Source organism: Phocoena sinus, chromosome 8, assembly GCF_008692025.1.
Source record: "Phocoena sinus isolate mPhoSin1 chromosome 8, mPhoSin1.pri, whole genome shotgun sequence".
Taxonomy (NCBI): Eukaryota; Metazoa; Chordata; class Mammalia; order Artiodactyla; family Phocoenidae; genus Phocoena; species Phocoena sinus.
In genome coordinates this window covers 39,654,778-39,673,486 of record NC_045770.1, presented here as the reverse complement: position 1 = coordinate 39,673,486, position 18,709 = coordinate 39,654,778, and the positions used below count along the sequence as shown (strand labels likewise).

The 18,709-nt window shown below is 39.4% G+C and overlaps 1 protein-coding gene across 1 annotated transcript in view; it reads right to left on the bottom strand.

Moving 5' to 3' along the window:
* Positions 1-18,709, bottom strand: part of MRE11 (MRE11 homolog, double strand break repair nuclease) — a 72,716-nt gene that overhangs the window by 35,657 nt on the left and 18,350 nt on the right. Inside the window, exons 7-10 of the mRNA XM_032640991.1 lie at positions 17,418-17,532; positions 13,230-13,415; positions 12,571-12,742; positions 2,991-3,071 (exon numbers count right to left, since the gene is read on the bottom strand). Coding sequence (XP_032496882.1) covers positions 2,991-3,071; positions 12,571-12,742; positions 13,230-13,415; positions 17,418-17,532 — 554 coding nt within the window. The remainder of the gene's footprint in view (positions 1-2,990; positions 3,072-12,570; positions 12,743-13,229; positions 13,416-17,417; positions 17,533-18,709) is intronic.

Below are 18,709 nucleotides of genomic sequence, written 5' to 3'. Positions count from 1 at the left end.
TTATACCATTTATTCTACTGAGAAAATAAAACTTCAAAGGTTTACACTTATGCAGAACATTGTTTGATGGAATCAAGATACAATAAGAATTCCCACAATGTCAGAAAATTATATCTCTCCATGATAAAACCAGCAGTCTAGGTACCAGGAATATCATCTGAAAAGGATGTGAAATTTCTAAACAAATTTTTTTAAACTTTTAAAACAGAAGGAGATTCTCTACCAAAACAAAATGCTGGCCCTAGATGCATTTGTTAATTGGTCTATCATGTAGGGATAAGCTTTTACACTAGACAAAAATAAATGCTGGGAAAAATCCATGGAAGAAAAGAAGCTAGTCTGTGAGCTTTGAGAAATGATCACCTTCCTTCAAAACACAGTACAGTCATCCCTCAGTATTCACGGGGCATTGGTTCCAGGATCCCTAAGAACACCAAAATCTGTGGATGTTCAAGTCCCTTATATAAAATGGCGGAGTTCAATCAGCCCTCCATCTCCGTGGATGCAGAAGTGCAGGTACAGAGGGCCAACTGTTTCTATTTACAAAAGAACTAATAATTGCTCTCAAGGCAGGCTCTTTCCAAAGAAGTCTATGGTGGTACCAAGCTCTTTACAAAGAAAAATACTACATCTCTTTCAAGAGATATAATTGTTCTCCTAAACTAGCTGTTCTCAAAGTATGCTCTGGGAATCAGCATTGTACCACATCACCAGCCTTTCCAGATTACTCCTAACCTCCACCCCACTTACCCTCTTCATCATACTTAGCACTAGCTAAGAGTCTGTTCATGTATTCACTATTTGTTTATTGTCTCTCCTCACACCTCCACCTCCTGTAACCCTCGTCTATTTTACCATCACTGTGGCCCTCCTCCCCGCCCACCAGCATGCAGAAAGAAGGTACTCAACATACATTTGCTCACTGCATTAGTGAATCAGTAAGCGTCCTCTAGCCAACACAATGTACTTCTGGAATACTACTTACGTGAAAATATTTGTTCATTTGTTTCCTTAATGAATTAATAATTTAGTGTGCTTAGAAAAAGGAATGCCAATTTTCAATTCAAGTCTGGTTGGTTCTAATGGTATCAGGCAGACACAGATGAGGAACATGGGACCTTCTGCCCTGATAAAAAGAACTATGTGGTTTCCCCGAAGCAACTATGTTTCTGTTACCCAGACCATCTCTACAGCTGCTGCCATGTTCTAAAACAGAAAATGCCAAATGCTCAAGCTATTGGGCCTCCCCAAAACTCTTCAGACATTTTTAACAACTGTACTCCAGCCTAGTTTTATTTGTAATTTTCTGTTCCTAAAAGTTGCAAAGCTCATTCACTAAGCAAACTTTACTGAGTGTCCACAATGTGTAGGTACTCTTTTAAGGGCCAGGGGTGAAGAAATTCACAAGCTGACTGGGAAGATAAACTATGTAAAGAAGTAATTGCAAGCAGAATGTGATGGTGCTGTAAGAGTATGTACACCGTGCAGTGCAGCCAAAAAAAAAAACTTAAAAAAAATATTTAATAAAACATTATTACATATATACGTATAACATTTTATTACATCTTCTGATAGTGAGATGTAATAAAGCCATTCTCTTTCTTGGCAAACTCAAAAAAAAAAAAATGAAGTATGTACAAAGTAGAATGAGGACACAAAGGAAGAAGGAACGACTCTGAAGGGAAGTCAAGAAAGGCTTCTTTTGGGGGCTTCCCTGGTGGCGCAGTGGTTGAGAGTCCGCCTGCCGATGCAGGGGACACGGGTTTGTGCCCTGGTCCAGGAAGATCCCATATGCCGCAGAGCAGCTAGGCCCGTGAGCCATGGCCACTGAGCCTGCACGTCCAGAGCCTGTACTCCGCAACGGGAGAGGCCACAACAGTGAGAGGCCCGCGTACCGCAAAAAAAAAAAAAAAAATCGGGGAGTTGTCATTCTATAGGTGACCATATGCCTAGACTGAACAGAGGGCTAACTGAAAGACAGGAAGGGACAAACGTCATTCGTAGTAGAGAATGCCGAAGAGTGATTCAGTAAGATGACAAAAATCTACTGAATTTGACAATTGAAGGTCATCTTTTCCACCTTAGATGGTGGGGTCAGAGCCTTGATTATAGTGGATTGAGGAAGAGAGTATTACATGAGCAATATAGACAATGTATTTTTTTGAAAGAAAATCAGAAAGGGCAGGAGCTAGGAGAAGGGAAAGGCAGAGGGGCAAAAAAAAAAGTCTGTTGTTATTTGTTGTTTGTATGTATCATGATAGATAAGATAAGCAGGCTTTTAGGCACAGGAAACACTTCAATTTCTTAGACTTTTCTAATACTGTCAAATACTTATCAATTCTTTCCACATATTTATCAAGCACTTGTTATGGTCAGGAACTGTTCTGGGATCTTTGGATATATTAGTTAAGAAGATTCACAAAGTTCCATGCTTCTACAGAGCTGACAGTTTTGTAACGAAGGACAAACAATAACCAAAATAAATAAATTGGGTGTAGTAGGTTAGGAGGATGTGCTGTGGGAAGAAAAGAAAAGAAAAAGTAGAGAAGGGAAGTGAAATCAGGAGTGTTGGAGAGAGGGTATGGGGGTTGCAATCTTAATTAGGCTGGGGCCCACTGAGGTGACATCTGAGCAGATCTGGAGGAGGTGAAAGCATGTCTGATGCATCTGAGGAATTACAAGAAGGCCAAGTGTCTGGAAGGGAGGGAGAGAAGGGAACAGTAAACGATGAAGTCAGAGAGCACAGCCAACGCATCAAATACAATAGACTACTTAGAAAAAGAGAAAAATAGAGAGAAAAAAACCAAACCTATCAAAACGCAACTATGATTAAATCAAATCCTGGCTGCTTTATTATTTTTTCCACCAACGATGACTGCTCTTTTTAGTATACGTACTCTCTTTGGTACTTTTCCCAAAATATCCATGTAAACTGTACAATACTCTCCTCTGAAAATCAATAAAGTTGAATTTATCTGAAGAGGACTTACTCGCAGTCGTATAAGAGGCTTCTCTGGCTGTCGAGAATTTCCCAGACGTTCCCGTTCTGCATTTTCAAGCATTTCTTCAATCTTAAAATAAAGATATTGTCATGTCTAGGGGGAAGAGGTACTACCGGCTGGCATCTAGTGGTTGAGGTCAGAGAGGACTTGTAAAAATCCTACCATGCACAGAACAAGCTCCCACAACAAAGTGTTACCCAGTAAAATGTCAATTGTGCCAAGATTGAGAGATCCCGGGCTCCCTGACTAGGCCAAGATAAATCCATTCATTTTCCTTCTCCCTGGCCTCAGAGATTGGGTTCAGGGACAAGTACATGACCTCAGTCCAGAGAAACTCAATGCTCGGGGTTTATTTGGAACTACTGGGAAAAAAGGATTCTTTCAGCTGTAAGGACAATGTAAGTCTGTGGGCCACCACGTGAAAATGCCTTCCTTATAGTGAAGCTTAAGACAGAAACCATCAGACTAGGTGGCACAGAACTAGACACAGAAACAGAGAAAACTACAGTCTTAATTTGAGCTTCTGGATCTAGTCATTCTGAAACCAGCAAACTCTTAAACTTTCCAGTTATATGAGTTACATGTTGCTAGTAAGCCGTGACACTGGGCGAGTTACTTTATCTAAGGTTCAGCTCCTCTTTCTATAAAATGTGTATGGTAGACTCTACCTACCTATAGCATCATTCAGTGGATTAAATGCAAAATGTTGTCAACAGTGTCCAGAATATATACGCCGCCAATGAATATCAGTGATAATTATCATTATCATGATTTTTATAAGAATAAAACGCGGGCTTCCCTGGTGGCGCAGTGGCTGGGGGTCTGCCTGCCGATGCAGGGGACACAGGTTCGTGACCCGGTCCGGGAGGATCCCACATGCTGCAGAGTGGCTGGGCCCGTGAGCCATGGTCACTGAGCCTGTGCATCCGGAGCCTGTGCTCCTCAACGGGAGAGGCCACAACACTGAGAGGCCCGCGTACCGCAAAAAAAAAAAAAAAAAAGAATAAAACGCAAAGCAGAAGAGGCTACACAGCGTAAGAACTGAATAAGTGTCAGTAATTAATGTTATTAAGCTGTCAAGTTCCATATTATTAAATGCATTCACCCAACTTCATAGTGGCTCTAGAATTTCCGCAGTGGTTTAGGGATGGCAATCTGCATGGTGGGAGGTATGGGACTTACACTGAAGTGACAAGGTGGATAGCACACATTTTAAGATTTTATTTGGGGGGGACCTTGAAGATGGCGGAAGAGTAAGACGCGGAGATCGCCTTCCTCCCCACGGATACACCAGAAATACATCCACACGTGGAACAACTCCTACAGAACTCCTACTGAAGGCTGGCAGAAGACCTCAGACCTCCCAAAAGGCAAGAAACTCCCCACGTAACTGGGTAGGGCAAAAGAAAAAACAGAGACAAAAGAATAAGGACGGCACCTGCACCAGTGGGAGGGAGCTGTGAAGGAGGAAAAGTTTCCACACACTAGGAAGCCCCTCCGCGGGCGGAGACTGCGGGAGGCAGAGGGGGGAGTTTCGGGACCGCGGAGTAGTGCACAGCGACGGGTGCGGAGGGCAAAGCGGGGAGATTCCTGCACAGAAGATCGGTGCCGACCAGCACTCACCAACCCGAGAGGCTTGCTGCTCACCCACCGGGGCGGGCGGGGCTGCGAGCTGAGGCTAAGGTTTTGGTTTTGGACGGAGCTCAGGGAGAGGACTGGGGTTGGCGGCTTGAACATAGCCTGAAGGGGTTAGTGCACCACAACTAGCCGGGAGGGAGTTCGGGGAAAAGCCTGCACCGGCCGAAGAGGCAAGAGACTTTTTCTTCCCTCTTTGTCTCCTGGTGCGCGAGGAGAGGGGTCTAAGAGCGCTGCTTAAAGGAACTCCAGAGACGGGCGCGAGCCGCGGCTAAAAGCGCGAACCCCAGAGACGGGCGCGAGCCGCGGCTGAGGGCGCGAGCCCCCGAGACGGGCGCGAGCCGCGGCTAAAACCGCGGACCCCAGAGACGGGCGGGAGACGCTAAGGCTGCTGCTGCCGCCACCAAGGGGCCTGTGTGCGAGCACAGGTCACTCTCCACACCCCTCTTCCGCGGAGCCTGTGCAGCCCGCCACTGCCAGGTTCCCGGGATCCAGGGACAACTTCCCCGGGACAGCGCACGGCGGGCCTCAGGCTGGTGCAACGTCACGCCGGCCTCTGCCGCAACGTCACGCTGCCTCTGCCGCCGCAGGCCGGCCCCGCACGCAGTGCCCCTCCTTCCCCCATCCCCCAACCCCCGGCCTGAGTGAGCCGGAGGCCCCGAATCGGCGGCTCCTTTAACCCCGTCCTGTCTGAGCGAAAAAACAGACGCCCTCCAGCGACCTACACGCAGAGGCAGGGCCAAATCCAAAGCTGAGCTCCTGTGAGCTGTGAAAACAAAGAAGAGAAAGGGAAATCTCTCCCAGCAGCCACAGAAGCAGCGGATTAAAGCTCCACAATCAACTTGATATACCCTGCATCTGTGGAATACCTGAATAGACAAGGAATGATCCCAAATTGAAGAGGTGGAATTTAGGAGCGAAATCTATGATTTTTTTCCCTTTTCCTCTTTTTGTGAAGGTGTACGTGTATGCTCCTGTGTGACATCTAGTCTGTATACTCTAGCTTCCACCATTTGTCCTAGGGCTCTATCCGTCCATGACATTTTTTTAAAAATTCTTTTTCTTAATAATTAAGTTTAATTGTAATAACTTTATTATACTTTACCTTCGTTCTTTCTTTCCTTCCTTCCCTCCCTCCTTTAGACAACGAATCACCCCAAATTGAGGAGGTGGTCTCAGGGAGCAGGATTTATGATTTTTCCCCCTTTACCTCTTTTTGTGAAGGTGTATGTGTATGCTTCTGTGTAAGATTTTCTCTGTATAGCTTTGCTTCCAACATTTGTCCTAAGGTTCTATCTGTCCCTTTTTTTTTTTCTAAATATTTTTTAATTCAATAACTATATTATACTTTATTTTATTTTTACTGTATCATCTTTCTTTCTGTCTTTTTTTCCTTCTTTCCCTCCTTCCTTCCTTCCTTCCTCCCTCCCTCCCTCCCTCCCTCCTTTCTTTCCTTCTTTGCTTCTTTCTTCCTTCCTTCCTTTCCTCCTTTCCTTCTTTCTTTCCTCATACTTCTACTAATTCTCTCTACTTTTTCTCCCTTTTATTCTGAGCCGTGTGGATGAAAGGCTCTTGGTGCTCCAGCCAGGAGTCAGGGCTCTGCCTCTGAGGTAGGAGAGCCAACTTCAGGTCACTGGTCAACAAGAGACCTCCCAGCTCCACATAATATTAAACAGCGGAAATCTCCCAGAGACCTCCATCTTAACACCAGCACCCAGCTTCACTCAACGACCAGCAAGCCACAGTGCTGGACAACCTATGCCAAACAACTAGCAAAACAGGAACACAACCCCACCCATTAGCAGAGAGGCTGCCTAAAATCATAATAAGGCCACAGACACCCCAAAACACACCACCAGACGTGAACCTGCCCACTAGAGAGACAAGATCCAGCCTCATCCAGCACAACACAGGCACTAGTCCCCTCCACCAGGAAGCCTACACAACCCACTGAAACAACCTTAGCCACTGGAGACAGACATCAAAAACAACGGGAACTACGAACCTGCAGCCTGCAAAAAGGAGACCCCAAACACAGTAAGATAAGCAAAATGAGAAGACAGAAAAACACACAGCAGATGAAGGAGCAAGATAAAAACCCACCAGACCTAACAAATGAAGAGGAAATAGGCAATCTACCTGAAAAAGAATTCAGAATAATGATAGTAAGGATGATCCGAAATCTTGGAAGTAGAATGGACAAAATGCAAGAAACAGTTAACAAGGACCTACAAGAACTAAAGATGAAACAAGCAACGATGAACAATGCAATAAATGAAATTAAAATCACTCTAGATAGGATCAATAGCAGAATAACTGAGGCAGAAGAACGGATAAGTGACCTGGAAGATAAAGTAGTGGAAATAACTACTGCAGAGCAGAATAAAGAAAAAAGAATGAAAAGAACTGAGGACAGTCTCAGAGACCTCTGGGACAACATGAAACGCACCAACATTCGAATTATAGGGGTTCCAGAAGAAGAAGAAAGAAAGAAAGGGACTGAGAAAATATTTGAAGAGATTATAGTTGAAAACTTCCCTAATATGGGAAAGGAAATAGTTAATCAAGTCCAGGAAGCACAGAGGGTCCCATACAGGATAAATACAAGGAGAAACACGCCAAGACACATATTAATCAAACTGTCAAAAATTAAACACAAAGAAAGCATATTAAAAGCAGCAAGGGAAAAACAACAAATAACACACAAGGGAATCCCCATAAGGTTAACAGCTGATCTCTCAGCAGAAACCCTACAAGCCAGAAGGGAGTGGCAGGACATACTGAAAGTGATGAAGGAGAATAGCCTGAAACCAAGACTACTCTACCCAGCAAGGATCTCATTCACATTTGATGGAGAAATTAAAACCTTTACAGACAAGCAAAAGCTGAGAGAGTTCAGCACCACCAAACCAGCTTTACAACAAATGCTAAAGGAACTTCTCTAGACACGAAACACAAGAGAAGGAAATGACCTATAGTAGCGAACCCAAAACAATATATAAAATGGAAATAGGAACATACATATCAATAATTACCTTAAATGTAAATGGACTAAATGCTCCCACCAAAAGACACAGATTGGCTGAATGGATACAAAAACAAGACCCTTATATATGCTGTCTACAAGAGACCCACTTCAGAACTAGAGACACATACAGACTGAAAGTAAGGGGATGGAAAAAGATATTCCATGCAAATGGAAACCAAAAGAAAGCTGGAGTAGCAATTCTCATATCAGACAAAATAGACTTTAAAATAAGGACTATTAAAAGGGACAAAGAAGGACACTACATAATGATCAAGGGATCGATCCAAGAAGAAGATATAACAATTGTAAATATTTATGCACCCAACATAGGAGCACCTCAATACATAAGGCAAATACTAACAACCATAAAAGGGGAGATCAACAGTAACACATTCATAGTAGGGGACTTTAACACCCCACTTTCACCCATGGACAGATCATCCAAAATGAAAATAAATAAGGAAACACAAGCTTTAAATGATACATTAAACAAGATGGACTTAATTGATATTTATAGGACACTCCATCCAAAAACAACAGAATACACATTTTTCTCAAGTGCTCATGGAACATTCTCCAGGATAGATCATATCTTGGGTCACAAATCAAGCCTTGGTAAATTTAAGAAAACTGAAATTGTATCAAGTATCTTTTCCGACCACAACGCCATGAGACTAGATATCAATTACAGGAAAAGATCTGTAAAAAATACAAACACATGGAGGCTAAACAATACACTACTTAATAATGAAGTGATCACTGAAGAAATCAAAGAGGAAATAAAAAAATACCTAGGAACAAATGACAATGGAGACACAACGACCCAAAACCTATGGGATGCAGCAAAAGCAGTTCTAAGGGGGAAGTTTATAGCAATACAAGCCCACCTTAAGAAGCAGGAAACATCTCGAATAAACAACCTAACCTTGCACCTCAAGCAATTAGAGAAAGAAGAACAAAAAAACCCCAAAGCTAGCAGAAGGAAAGAAATCATAAAAATCAGATCAGAAATAAATGAAAAAGAAATGAAGGAAACAATAGCAAAGATCAATAAAACTAAAAGCTGGTTCTTTGAGAAGATAAACAAAATAGATAAACCACTAGCCAGACTCATCAAGAAAAAAAGGGAGAAGACTCAAATCAATAGAATTAGAAATGAAAAAGGAGAAGTAACAACTGACACTGCAGAAATAAAAAAAATCATGAGAGATTACTACAAGCAACTCTATGCCAATAAAATGGACAATCTGGAAGAAATGGACAAATTCTTAGAAATGCACAACCTGCCAAGACTGAATCAGGAAGAAATAGAAAATATGAACAGACCAATCACAAGCACTGAAATTGAAACTGTGATTAAAAACCTTCCAACAAACAAAAGCCCAGGACCAGATGGCTTCACAGGTGAATTCTATCAAACGTTTAGAGAAGAGCTAACACCTATCCTTCTCAAACTCTTCCAAAATATAGCAGAGGGAGGAACACTCCCAAATTCCTTCTACGAAGCCACCATCACCTTGATACCAAAACCAGACAAGGATGTCACAAAGAAAGAAAACTACAGGCCAATATCACTGATGAACATAGATGCAAAAATCCTCAACAAAATACTAGCAAACAGAATCCAACAGCACATTAAAAGGATCATACACCATGATCAAGTGGGGTTTATTCCAGGAATGCAAGGATTCTTCAATATACGCAAATCTATCAATGTGATAAACTATATTAACAAATTGAAGGAGAAAAACCATATGATCATCTCAATAGATGCAGAGAAAGCTTTCGACAAAATTCAACACCGATTTATGATAAAAACCCTCCAGAAAGTAGGCATAGAGGGAACTTTCCTAAACATAATAAAAGCCATATATGACAAGCCCACAGCAAACATCATCCTCAATGGTGAAAAACTGAAAGCATTTCCACTAAGATCAGGAACAAGACAAGGTTGCCTACTCTCACCACTCTTATTCAACATAGTTTTGGAAGTTTTAGCCACAGCAATCAGAGAAGAAAAGGAAATAAAAGGAATCCAAATCGGAAAAGAAGAAGTAAAGCTGTCACTGTTTGCAGATGACATGATACTATACATAGAGAATCCTAAAGATGCTACCAGAAAACTACTAGAGCTAATCAATGAATTTGGTAAAGTAGCAGGATACAAAATTAATGCACAGAAATCTCTGGCATTCCTATATACTAATGATGAAAAATCTGAAAGTGAAATCAAGAAAACACTCCCATTTACCATTGCAACAAAAAGAATAAAATATCTAGGAATAAACCTACCTAAGGATACGAAAGACCTGTATGCAGAAAATTATAAGACACTGATGAAAGAAATTAAAGATGATACAAATAGATGGAGAGATATACCATGTTCTTGGATGGGAAGAATCAACATTGTGAAAATGACTCTACTACCCAAAGCAATCTACAGATTCAATGCAATCCCTATCAAACTACCACTGGCATTTTTCACAGAACTAGAACAAAAAATTTCGCAATTTGTATGGAAACACAAAAGACCCCGAATAGCCAAAGCAATCTTTAGAACGAAAAAAGGAGCTGGAGGAATAAGGCTCCCTGACTTCAGACTATATTACAAAGCAACAGTAATCAAGACAGTATGGTACTGGCACAAAAACAGAAAGACAGATCAGTGGAACAGGATAGAAAGCCCAGAGATAAACCCACGCACATATGGACACCTTATCTTTGATAAAGGAGGCAGGAATGTACAGTGGAGAAAGGACAGCCTCTTCAATAAATGGTGCTGGGAAAACTGGACAGGTACATGTAAAAGTATGAGATTAGATCACTCCCTAACACCATACACAAAAATAAGCTCAAAATGGATTAAAGACCTAAATGTAAGGCCAGAAACTATCAAACTCTTAGAAGAAAACATAGGAAGAACACTCTATGACATAAATCACAGCAAGATCCTTTCTGACCCACCTCCTAGAGTAATGGAAATAAAAACAAAAATAAACAAATGGGACCTAATGAAACTTCAAAGCTTTTGCACAGCAAAGGAAACCATAACCAAGACCAAAAGACAACCCTCAGAATGGGAGAAAACATTTGCAAATGAAGCAAATGACAAAGGATTAATCTCCAAAATTTACAAGCAGCTCATGCAGCTCAATAACAAAAAAACAAACAACCCCATCCAAAAATGGGCAGAAGACCTAAATAGACATTTCTCCAAAGAAGATATACAGAATGCCAACAAACACATGAAAGAATGCTCAACATCATTAATCATTAGAGAAATGCAAATCAAAACTACAATGAGATATCATCTCACACCAGTCAGAATGGCCATCATCAAAAAATCAAGAAACAATAAATGCTGGAGAGGGTGTGGAGAAAAGGGGACACTCTTGCACTGCTGGTGGGAATGTGAATTGGTTCAGCCACTGTGGAGAACAGTATGGAGGTTCCTTAAAAAACTACAAATAGAATTACCATATGACCCAGCAATCCCACTACTTGGCATATACCCTGAGAAAACCAAAATTCAAAGAGAGTCATGTACCAAAATGTTCATTGCAGCTCTATTTACAATAGCCAGGACATGGAAACAACCTAAGCGCCCATCATCGGATGAATGGATAAAGAAGATGTGGCACATATACACAATGGAATATTACTCAGCCTTAAAAAGAAATGAAATTGAGCTATTTGTAATGAGATGGATAGACCTAGAATCTGTCATACAGAGTGAAGTAAGTCAGAAAGAAAAAGACAAATACCGTATGCTAACACATATATATGGAATTTAAGGGAAAAAAATGTCATGAAGAACCTAGGGGTAAGATAGGAATAAAGACGCAGACCTACTGGAGAACGGACTTAAGGATATGGGGAGGGGGAAGGGTGAGTTTTGACAGGGCGAGAGAGAGTCATGGACATATACACACTAACAAACGTAGTAAGGTAGATAGCTGGGGGGAAGCAGCCGCAAGGCACAGGGATATTAGCTCGGTGCTTTGTGACAGCCTGGAAGGGTGGGATGGGGAGAGTGGGAGGGAGGGAGACGCAAGAGGGAAGACATATGGGAACATATGTATATGTATAGCTGATTCACTTTGTTGTAAAGCAGAAACTAACACACCATTGTAAAGCAATTATACCCCAATAAAGATGTTTAAAAAAAAAAAAATAAATAAATAAATAAATAAATAAAAACATAAGGTCTTAAAAAAAAAAAAAAAAAAAAAGATTTTATTTGGAGGGAGATTTCAGGGTGAAAGGGATGTGTGATAGAGATTATTAGCGTAATGGAGATTATTAGAGAGGCTAAGGCTCTCCTCATCTACCATAACATCCTGCCATTCTCCAATCAAAGCCACTGCCTGCTTTCATTAATAAAATGAACAAATTATCAAATTAGGATCAAAAGAGAGAAAAGATTACGTATATGTTTTTGAGAAGGAGGAAAGGATCTGGGAGAGGGGCTTAATTAAACAAAGTTTCTTCTATTTATAACATTCCTCCCTCTGGAATATTTTTTTTTTTTTTGATGTGGACCATCCTTAAAGTCTTTATTGAATTTGCTACAATATCGCTTCTGTTCTATGTTTTTGGTTTTTTGGCCACCAGGGATGTGGGAATCTCAGCTCCCTGACCAGGGATCGAACCTGCTCCCCCTGTGCTGGAAGGCAGAGTCTTAACCACTGGACTGCCAGGGAAGTCCCTATTATAAAAAAAAAAAAAGAAAGAAAAAAATCTGATACAACTGAACTCATTTATAAAACAACAGTGGTTCCTTACAGGCTTCATGAGAATGTAACAAATATAATGACTTCCCTCTACTCTACCGAAGTATTTAATTCAAGGCAAATAACCTCTCAACTAAAGCAGATCTCACTGACCTTTATCTATAAGAATTACCTTCTCCAAGCAGAAGCTTTGTATGGCTTGGGTTACTTTAGGATTATCGGGGTTAAAAATGTCTGGATGATCAGCCAGAACGACATCCTCCATGAAGAACTGCCGCACTGTGCGGAGAGGAATTTTCTGCATGTTCATCTTCCTTCCTTTAATACGCAGCAAACCAACGTGTCTGAAATGAGGAGGGGAATGAAAGCATAGTCACATTGCAAACTTCCTCAGGAAAATGTGCACGTCGAAACTATCATATTTCTAAATTTCTACAAATTATTTATAAAATCACACCCTTCAAAGGTGTTTTTAGTAATTTAATCTTAATGTTGTATCCCAGGAAAAAACTTAAACATTCTTCTTCCCCAAAATAAAATCCATTCATACATCATTTTTCCTACAGCACTTTAACTTAAAATTTAATTAATAAAAACATTAGTCTTGAATTGGCCTAATGAGCAGCAAAATCATTAATACCATTGGGATCTTCTCCTGTTGAAAACAGCTTAAAATCTGGGCAAACAGTAAGACCGTATTGAATGATCAATCTTTATGAATAAATCTATCATATAAATAACAGCATCATCAGTACCTTGAGCCTATGAGATGGTTAGACTATCATAGCAAATTTTTCTTAAATTGATTTAAAAACTATAATAATTACTCACTTCTTTACAGCTTCTCCTGGGGAAAGAGAAGTGACCACTGAGCTTCCAGGTTGTGATACGTAAAAGAGCTGTTGTTCATTTTTGGTTGGAGCTATTTTACACTCATGTTCATGGCCCCAGATAACAAGATCAATGAAGTCATCCAAAAACTGTTCTGGAATGAAGTTAGTACTTCCGTGTTTACTCCTATGCCAAGATTTTTAAAAATAAATATTATAAATGTCCAGAGATACAGAAAAACTTCATAATAAGTAAGTCTGTATAGATCTTCCATTAACTAAAGATTTATTACATCCCTTCTATATGCCAGAAACTTTCAAGGGATTGGGGATGCAAAGACAGTATCTAATTCCTGCCCTCAAAGGGTTTACAAACTTGCAGGACACAGACAAGTAGAAGCCTCAAAGGAGAAAGCAGTCAATTCTACATACACAGGCAGATCACGAAAGGCTTTAGAGAGGAATAACTCCCCCTATGGGAAAGTCAGAAAAGCATGAGCTCTAAAAATAGTAAAAACCTATAAATTGGTCTGAGTGTATACCAGAGTACAGAAAATGGGAAGTGAGTTAAGTCTAAGCTTTGTAAAATAAAGTCAAAACTCTAAATATGTTCCATCATTTTTTTAATAACATGTTTCTTTTACTGACTATAAAAATGAGAATGTCAGTCTTACACAGAGATAAGTTTTCAATATTAAATAAAATATTGTATGAATATGTGATTTTCAAACTCTCATTTTATACCTAGATTAGCTGCTATTATTAAGATATGTGAAAACCCAAAGAGAGGAAGACAAAAAAAGTTTTCCCTAATACTGATTTATATCACTGAGAATTTAAGTAAAAGTGTTCAAATACTTCAACTAGCATTCACTTAAGGCAAACTGACATTCACGCATTGAACAAATATTTACTGTGTGTCTACTATGTGTCAGGTTTCCCAGGTCTCTTCTAGATACTGAAGACATAGCAATGAACAAAGTCCTTGCTCATTGTGGGGGAAATTAGCAATAATACAATATGTTTACGTATCTGCATACACACACACATGCACACACATACACATACACACACACACACATATATATATATATATAAAATTTGTCAGGTAGTGACAGGTGTTATAAAGAAAAATAAAGGGAAAAATTACATGGAAAAGGGAGGCTACTATACAAAGGGTGGTCAGGGAAGGCATCTCTGACAGGAGACAAATGAGCAGAGAACTTAGAGGAGGGATCAGGTGTGCATGGGAACAAAGTCCTAGGCAGAGGGATGAGCTGATGGCAGAGGTGCTGACATGGGAATGTATTCAGTGAGTTGAAGAACAGCAAGGAGACCAGCGTGGCTAAGCAGAATGAATGCAAGGAAGAGCAGGGAGTGAAATCAGAGAAGCTCATGTATCTAGGAATATTTATGTAAAAAACATTTTTATGTAAAAAACGTTATGATCCTATCACAATTACTGAAGAAATGCAGAATAACTCAAATACGACATGATGTAACTATGCTTTAATGGAGCACTGGTAAAGGGAAGATTATGCTGGTGGGCTGACTCTGATTTGTGACCTAGAAGCTGATCAAAACATCTTTGTGGAAATATTTTGCATGACAAAATTGCTCAGGGTTTACCTTCTTTTGCTGCAAGAGAAAGAAACTGGTCCACATATAGAAACAAATGGAAAATAAAGTAAAATGTAAAAGGCTCAAGAATTCTCGCTTAATATGAGAAAACCTGTTTTTTATAAGACCCTGAAAACAGTAACAAAAGAAGTACCTAAGAATGCAGAGGATGATAAATGAACCTAACAGCATTACAAAAAAAACTATTATAACCACAATGAAGGGGTAAGGGAAAAGGAAATGACCGAAGTAACTTTAGAAAGTGGTGTTTTTGACTAGATATAGTAAGGCTAAGGACTAAAATAACATACAAACACTGTACTCTAGCTGGCAAATTTGTTTCTCACAGGGCTATGGGTCAGCAATTTTGAAATTACTTTGTTATGTCAACCAGTATTGAAAAAAAAAAAGTAAACATACCGTAGATAATACAATCGAGGTTTCTAATTGTTAGAGAAAGAAGTCACAAATAAGAAAGACAAAAATGAATCCTGTAGGGCTGGATTCGAATCAGTATGAACTCGTGCTTGTTTGTTTTTTTTTTTAACACATGTATACATACAGACATGTATGCATGGATTAGTGAATATACATATATTTCTTTAACTCTAGTCATGAGGGCTAAGAGACCCACAGTAGCAATAAGCACATTTAGCGGCCATATCTGGGTTTCAAAATACCACTCTCCAATAAAAGCAATTAGGGCTCCTTGGAGAAGTGGTTGATTCCAGGGCTTGAGGAAAAAAATACAAGATGAGCCAGGAGCATCTTGTGGTACTAGAAGGTTAAGGACAGTCGCTCAAAAAACAAAAAGGAAGAGGGCATGTTGAAAGGACATAGAAGCCAATGTAAAAAAGCTCCCAATGGTCAGAGTTGAAACAACCTGAGCAACAAAAACAACATCAAAAAATTAAAGGATTGGATTATAACTCAAAGAATTAAATAAACATCCTTGAGTCCACAGTAACATAAATAAATGAATGAATGAATAAGTAAATAAATGAGAAGGGACAAATTTTCCTAACAGAAGAATTTCAATTAATAATTATAAAAAGAATGAGGGGAAAAAAAATCAGAAACAACATCACAGTATTAATTGCTGGAAACAAGATCCACCAATGGATGCTAAAATTTGTGGGCAAAAGTTTAAGTTGAAACAGGATGTTCACATAGTCTCAATGTATTTTTCCCCAAATATTTATTAATTACAAAGTAGAAAATGGGACCTCTACAGGGGAGAAACCTGGTCTACACCACCTTAATTGAATGATCAAGATTATTAACATCACCAGTAACCAGCCATACCAACATTATACTACCCATTCCCCTTACCAGTGCTGCCATTCCAAACTTTCATTCTGGCTTGGAATCGCTGATAATTGTTCCTTCTGACTTATCCCTACCTTGGGAAAGTACAAAGTGTAGCAGAACTGGAAAGCCCTCAGCAAGAGAAGGAACAAACTCCCAGTTTGTTATATGGAGACCACACATATCAAAACTCTGGACTGCTCCTCCTTTAACTCACACCGTTTATTCGAGAATATACATAAGGCAACATAAGATTGCCCCCTAAAGCCTTTCTTTCACTGAGTACCAGTGATGGGTAAGTACCAGAGTATTCTGCTGTCAATAAATATCTCTTCAATAAATAATAAATTATATAATCAGGCCCCAAACCCCTTTAGATTCTTCCTTAATAACTTCTCAGCTTTGTCCCTTACATATCATTCTCACTACCATCACTGTTACCATCTCACACTTTTTTTTACTATAATGATCACATAATAAATCTTGCTTCTTCAAATCTCTATTCCTTTCAATCAAACCTACACCCCGCCAACAGATTAAATTTCTTAAAACTACTAACAAAAGAAAGTTGATCAAATAGTTTATCTATTTAATATTCTGGAGAAACACTTGTATATATGTACCAGGAAAAATCTATAAGAATGTTCCTAACAAGAAGGTTTAAAAAAGCAAAAATCTGGAAATAACACAAAACACAAAACACTCACTAAGAGGAGAGAAAGCTGAACTCTGTACACATCAGTGAAAATGAATTACCCTTTTAAGCATCACAATGGATGAATCTTAGTAACATAATGTTGAAGAAGATAAGCCAACTGCAAAATATGAAGTATGGTGTTCCAGCTATACCAGAACTAAATAAAAAATACTCATAATGGATGTGTATGTGATTAAACAATAAAGAAAAGCTATGGACAGATGAAATAAAACTTGAAGATAGTGCTTCCTCTGGAGTTTGTGGAAAAAGGTGTGGTCAGGGAAGGGCATGTGGTAGGGCACTGGTAATGTTCCACTTCTTTCTGAATTTAGGATTATTCATTTTATGGTTCTTCTTATCCATATGCTAGAAATATTCTTTGTAAGTATGAATATATACTGAAAACAATTTCAAGATGCAGTCACGCAATGCGTATCGAAGTCCTGCCTGATCCTGCACTGACAACTTTCAAAGCATCAGGAGCATTTTACTGAAATAGGTAAGCTTGGAAACAGAGATTTTGAGTCAATACTTGACTCAAAAATTTTCAGAGACTACTTTTACCTGTTCTGATGAATCACAAATAAGTTAAACCAAGAGTTCCCATCTTCTTTTGGTCTCAACATTGTCACTTTTTTGTTGACGAACATTCGGTAGAGCCTTTCATCTGGAATGGATCCTGAAATGGATATTACATTATTTTAAAAGTGGTTTCTTACGTGGTTTTAAAAAACGAATATGTTTTGCTTCTAAATTATGTGCTTCTCTGAGTACTTCATTTTCCTATTAGAGACATATTTGAAATCTGATGTCATTATTTACAAATGAACATGTTCCAGGCTCATGCCTGACAGCTGCTAAGCAGTTAGTTGCATTTGAAGAATGTTTTCCAGGTCAAGCATATATACTTTCAAGATCTGGAAAATGTGGAATAAAAATTTGAGTTTTCTATGCTCAAATTCTTATTAAAATTTCTAATAATATTGTTTTCCACTCTCCCTTTATTTATTCTAAGTATATATGTACTTTTGATTTAACATATACATTGTAAAATACACAGGAAGAGATATTACAGGGGATGAGATTAAAAATGTATTTAAAAATAATCATCTTATGTATATTATGCTTTTAAATAAAAATACTGTGCTTTTTAATAATTTAATGACTTTTAAATAACTCTTCCTATTCCCCAAAGGATCACCTTAGTCTAGTGAAGGAGGCCGACAAAAACAATTAAACATGAAAATTTGAATTTTAAATATTATAAAAGGGAAAAAAGTCAGGATGCTAAGATGGGGATTATCACTGGGAGGACAAGGTTGCTACTTTATGGAGTGATTAGGGAAGGGCTGGGAAGAAAGGCCAACACCACATAAGTACAAGAGCTAGAAGAGGTCTAGCTTCTAAAAAGAATTCCTAGTGTGGCCAATGAAATAGATGGTGGCATGCAGAACATATAACTGGAACAAAAAAGCCAAGACATAAAAAAATCCAGGGCATTAGAAGCTTGATCTACTTGGGTGTCAAAGCACTGAGAACACTGACAAAATTGGAAGGTAGGCAAGTAAGAAAATTGAGGGAATGGAGAAGGCAGTTTAGCCAGTTGGCAATTAGCTTCAAGGGTGTTTGCAGGCAGGAAAGGAAGCAAGGAGAACAGTGACTTGCCCTCCACTCCTTCTGCCCTAAAGCCCATAAGAGGCCACGAGAGAACTTCGTGGGACACAGTAACCTCAGGGGCCACTCAGTTTCACTGAGGGTTAGAGAGTACAGGCAGCATTCAGAGACTGATGAAATGAGGGAATTTGCTAACTAAAAAGAGCTCTAGAGTATACAGAGCTGGGGTGAGAGGAGTGGGT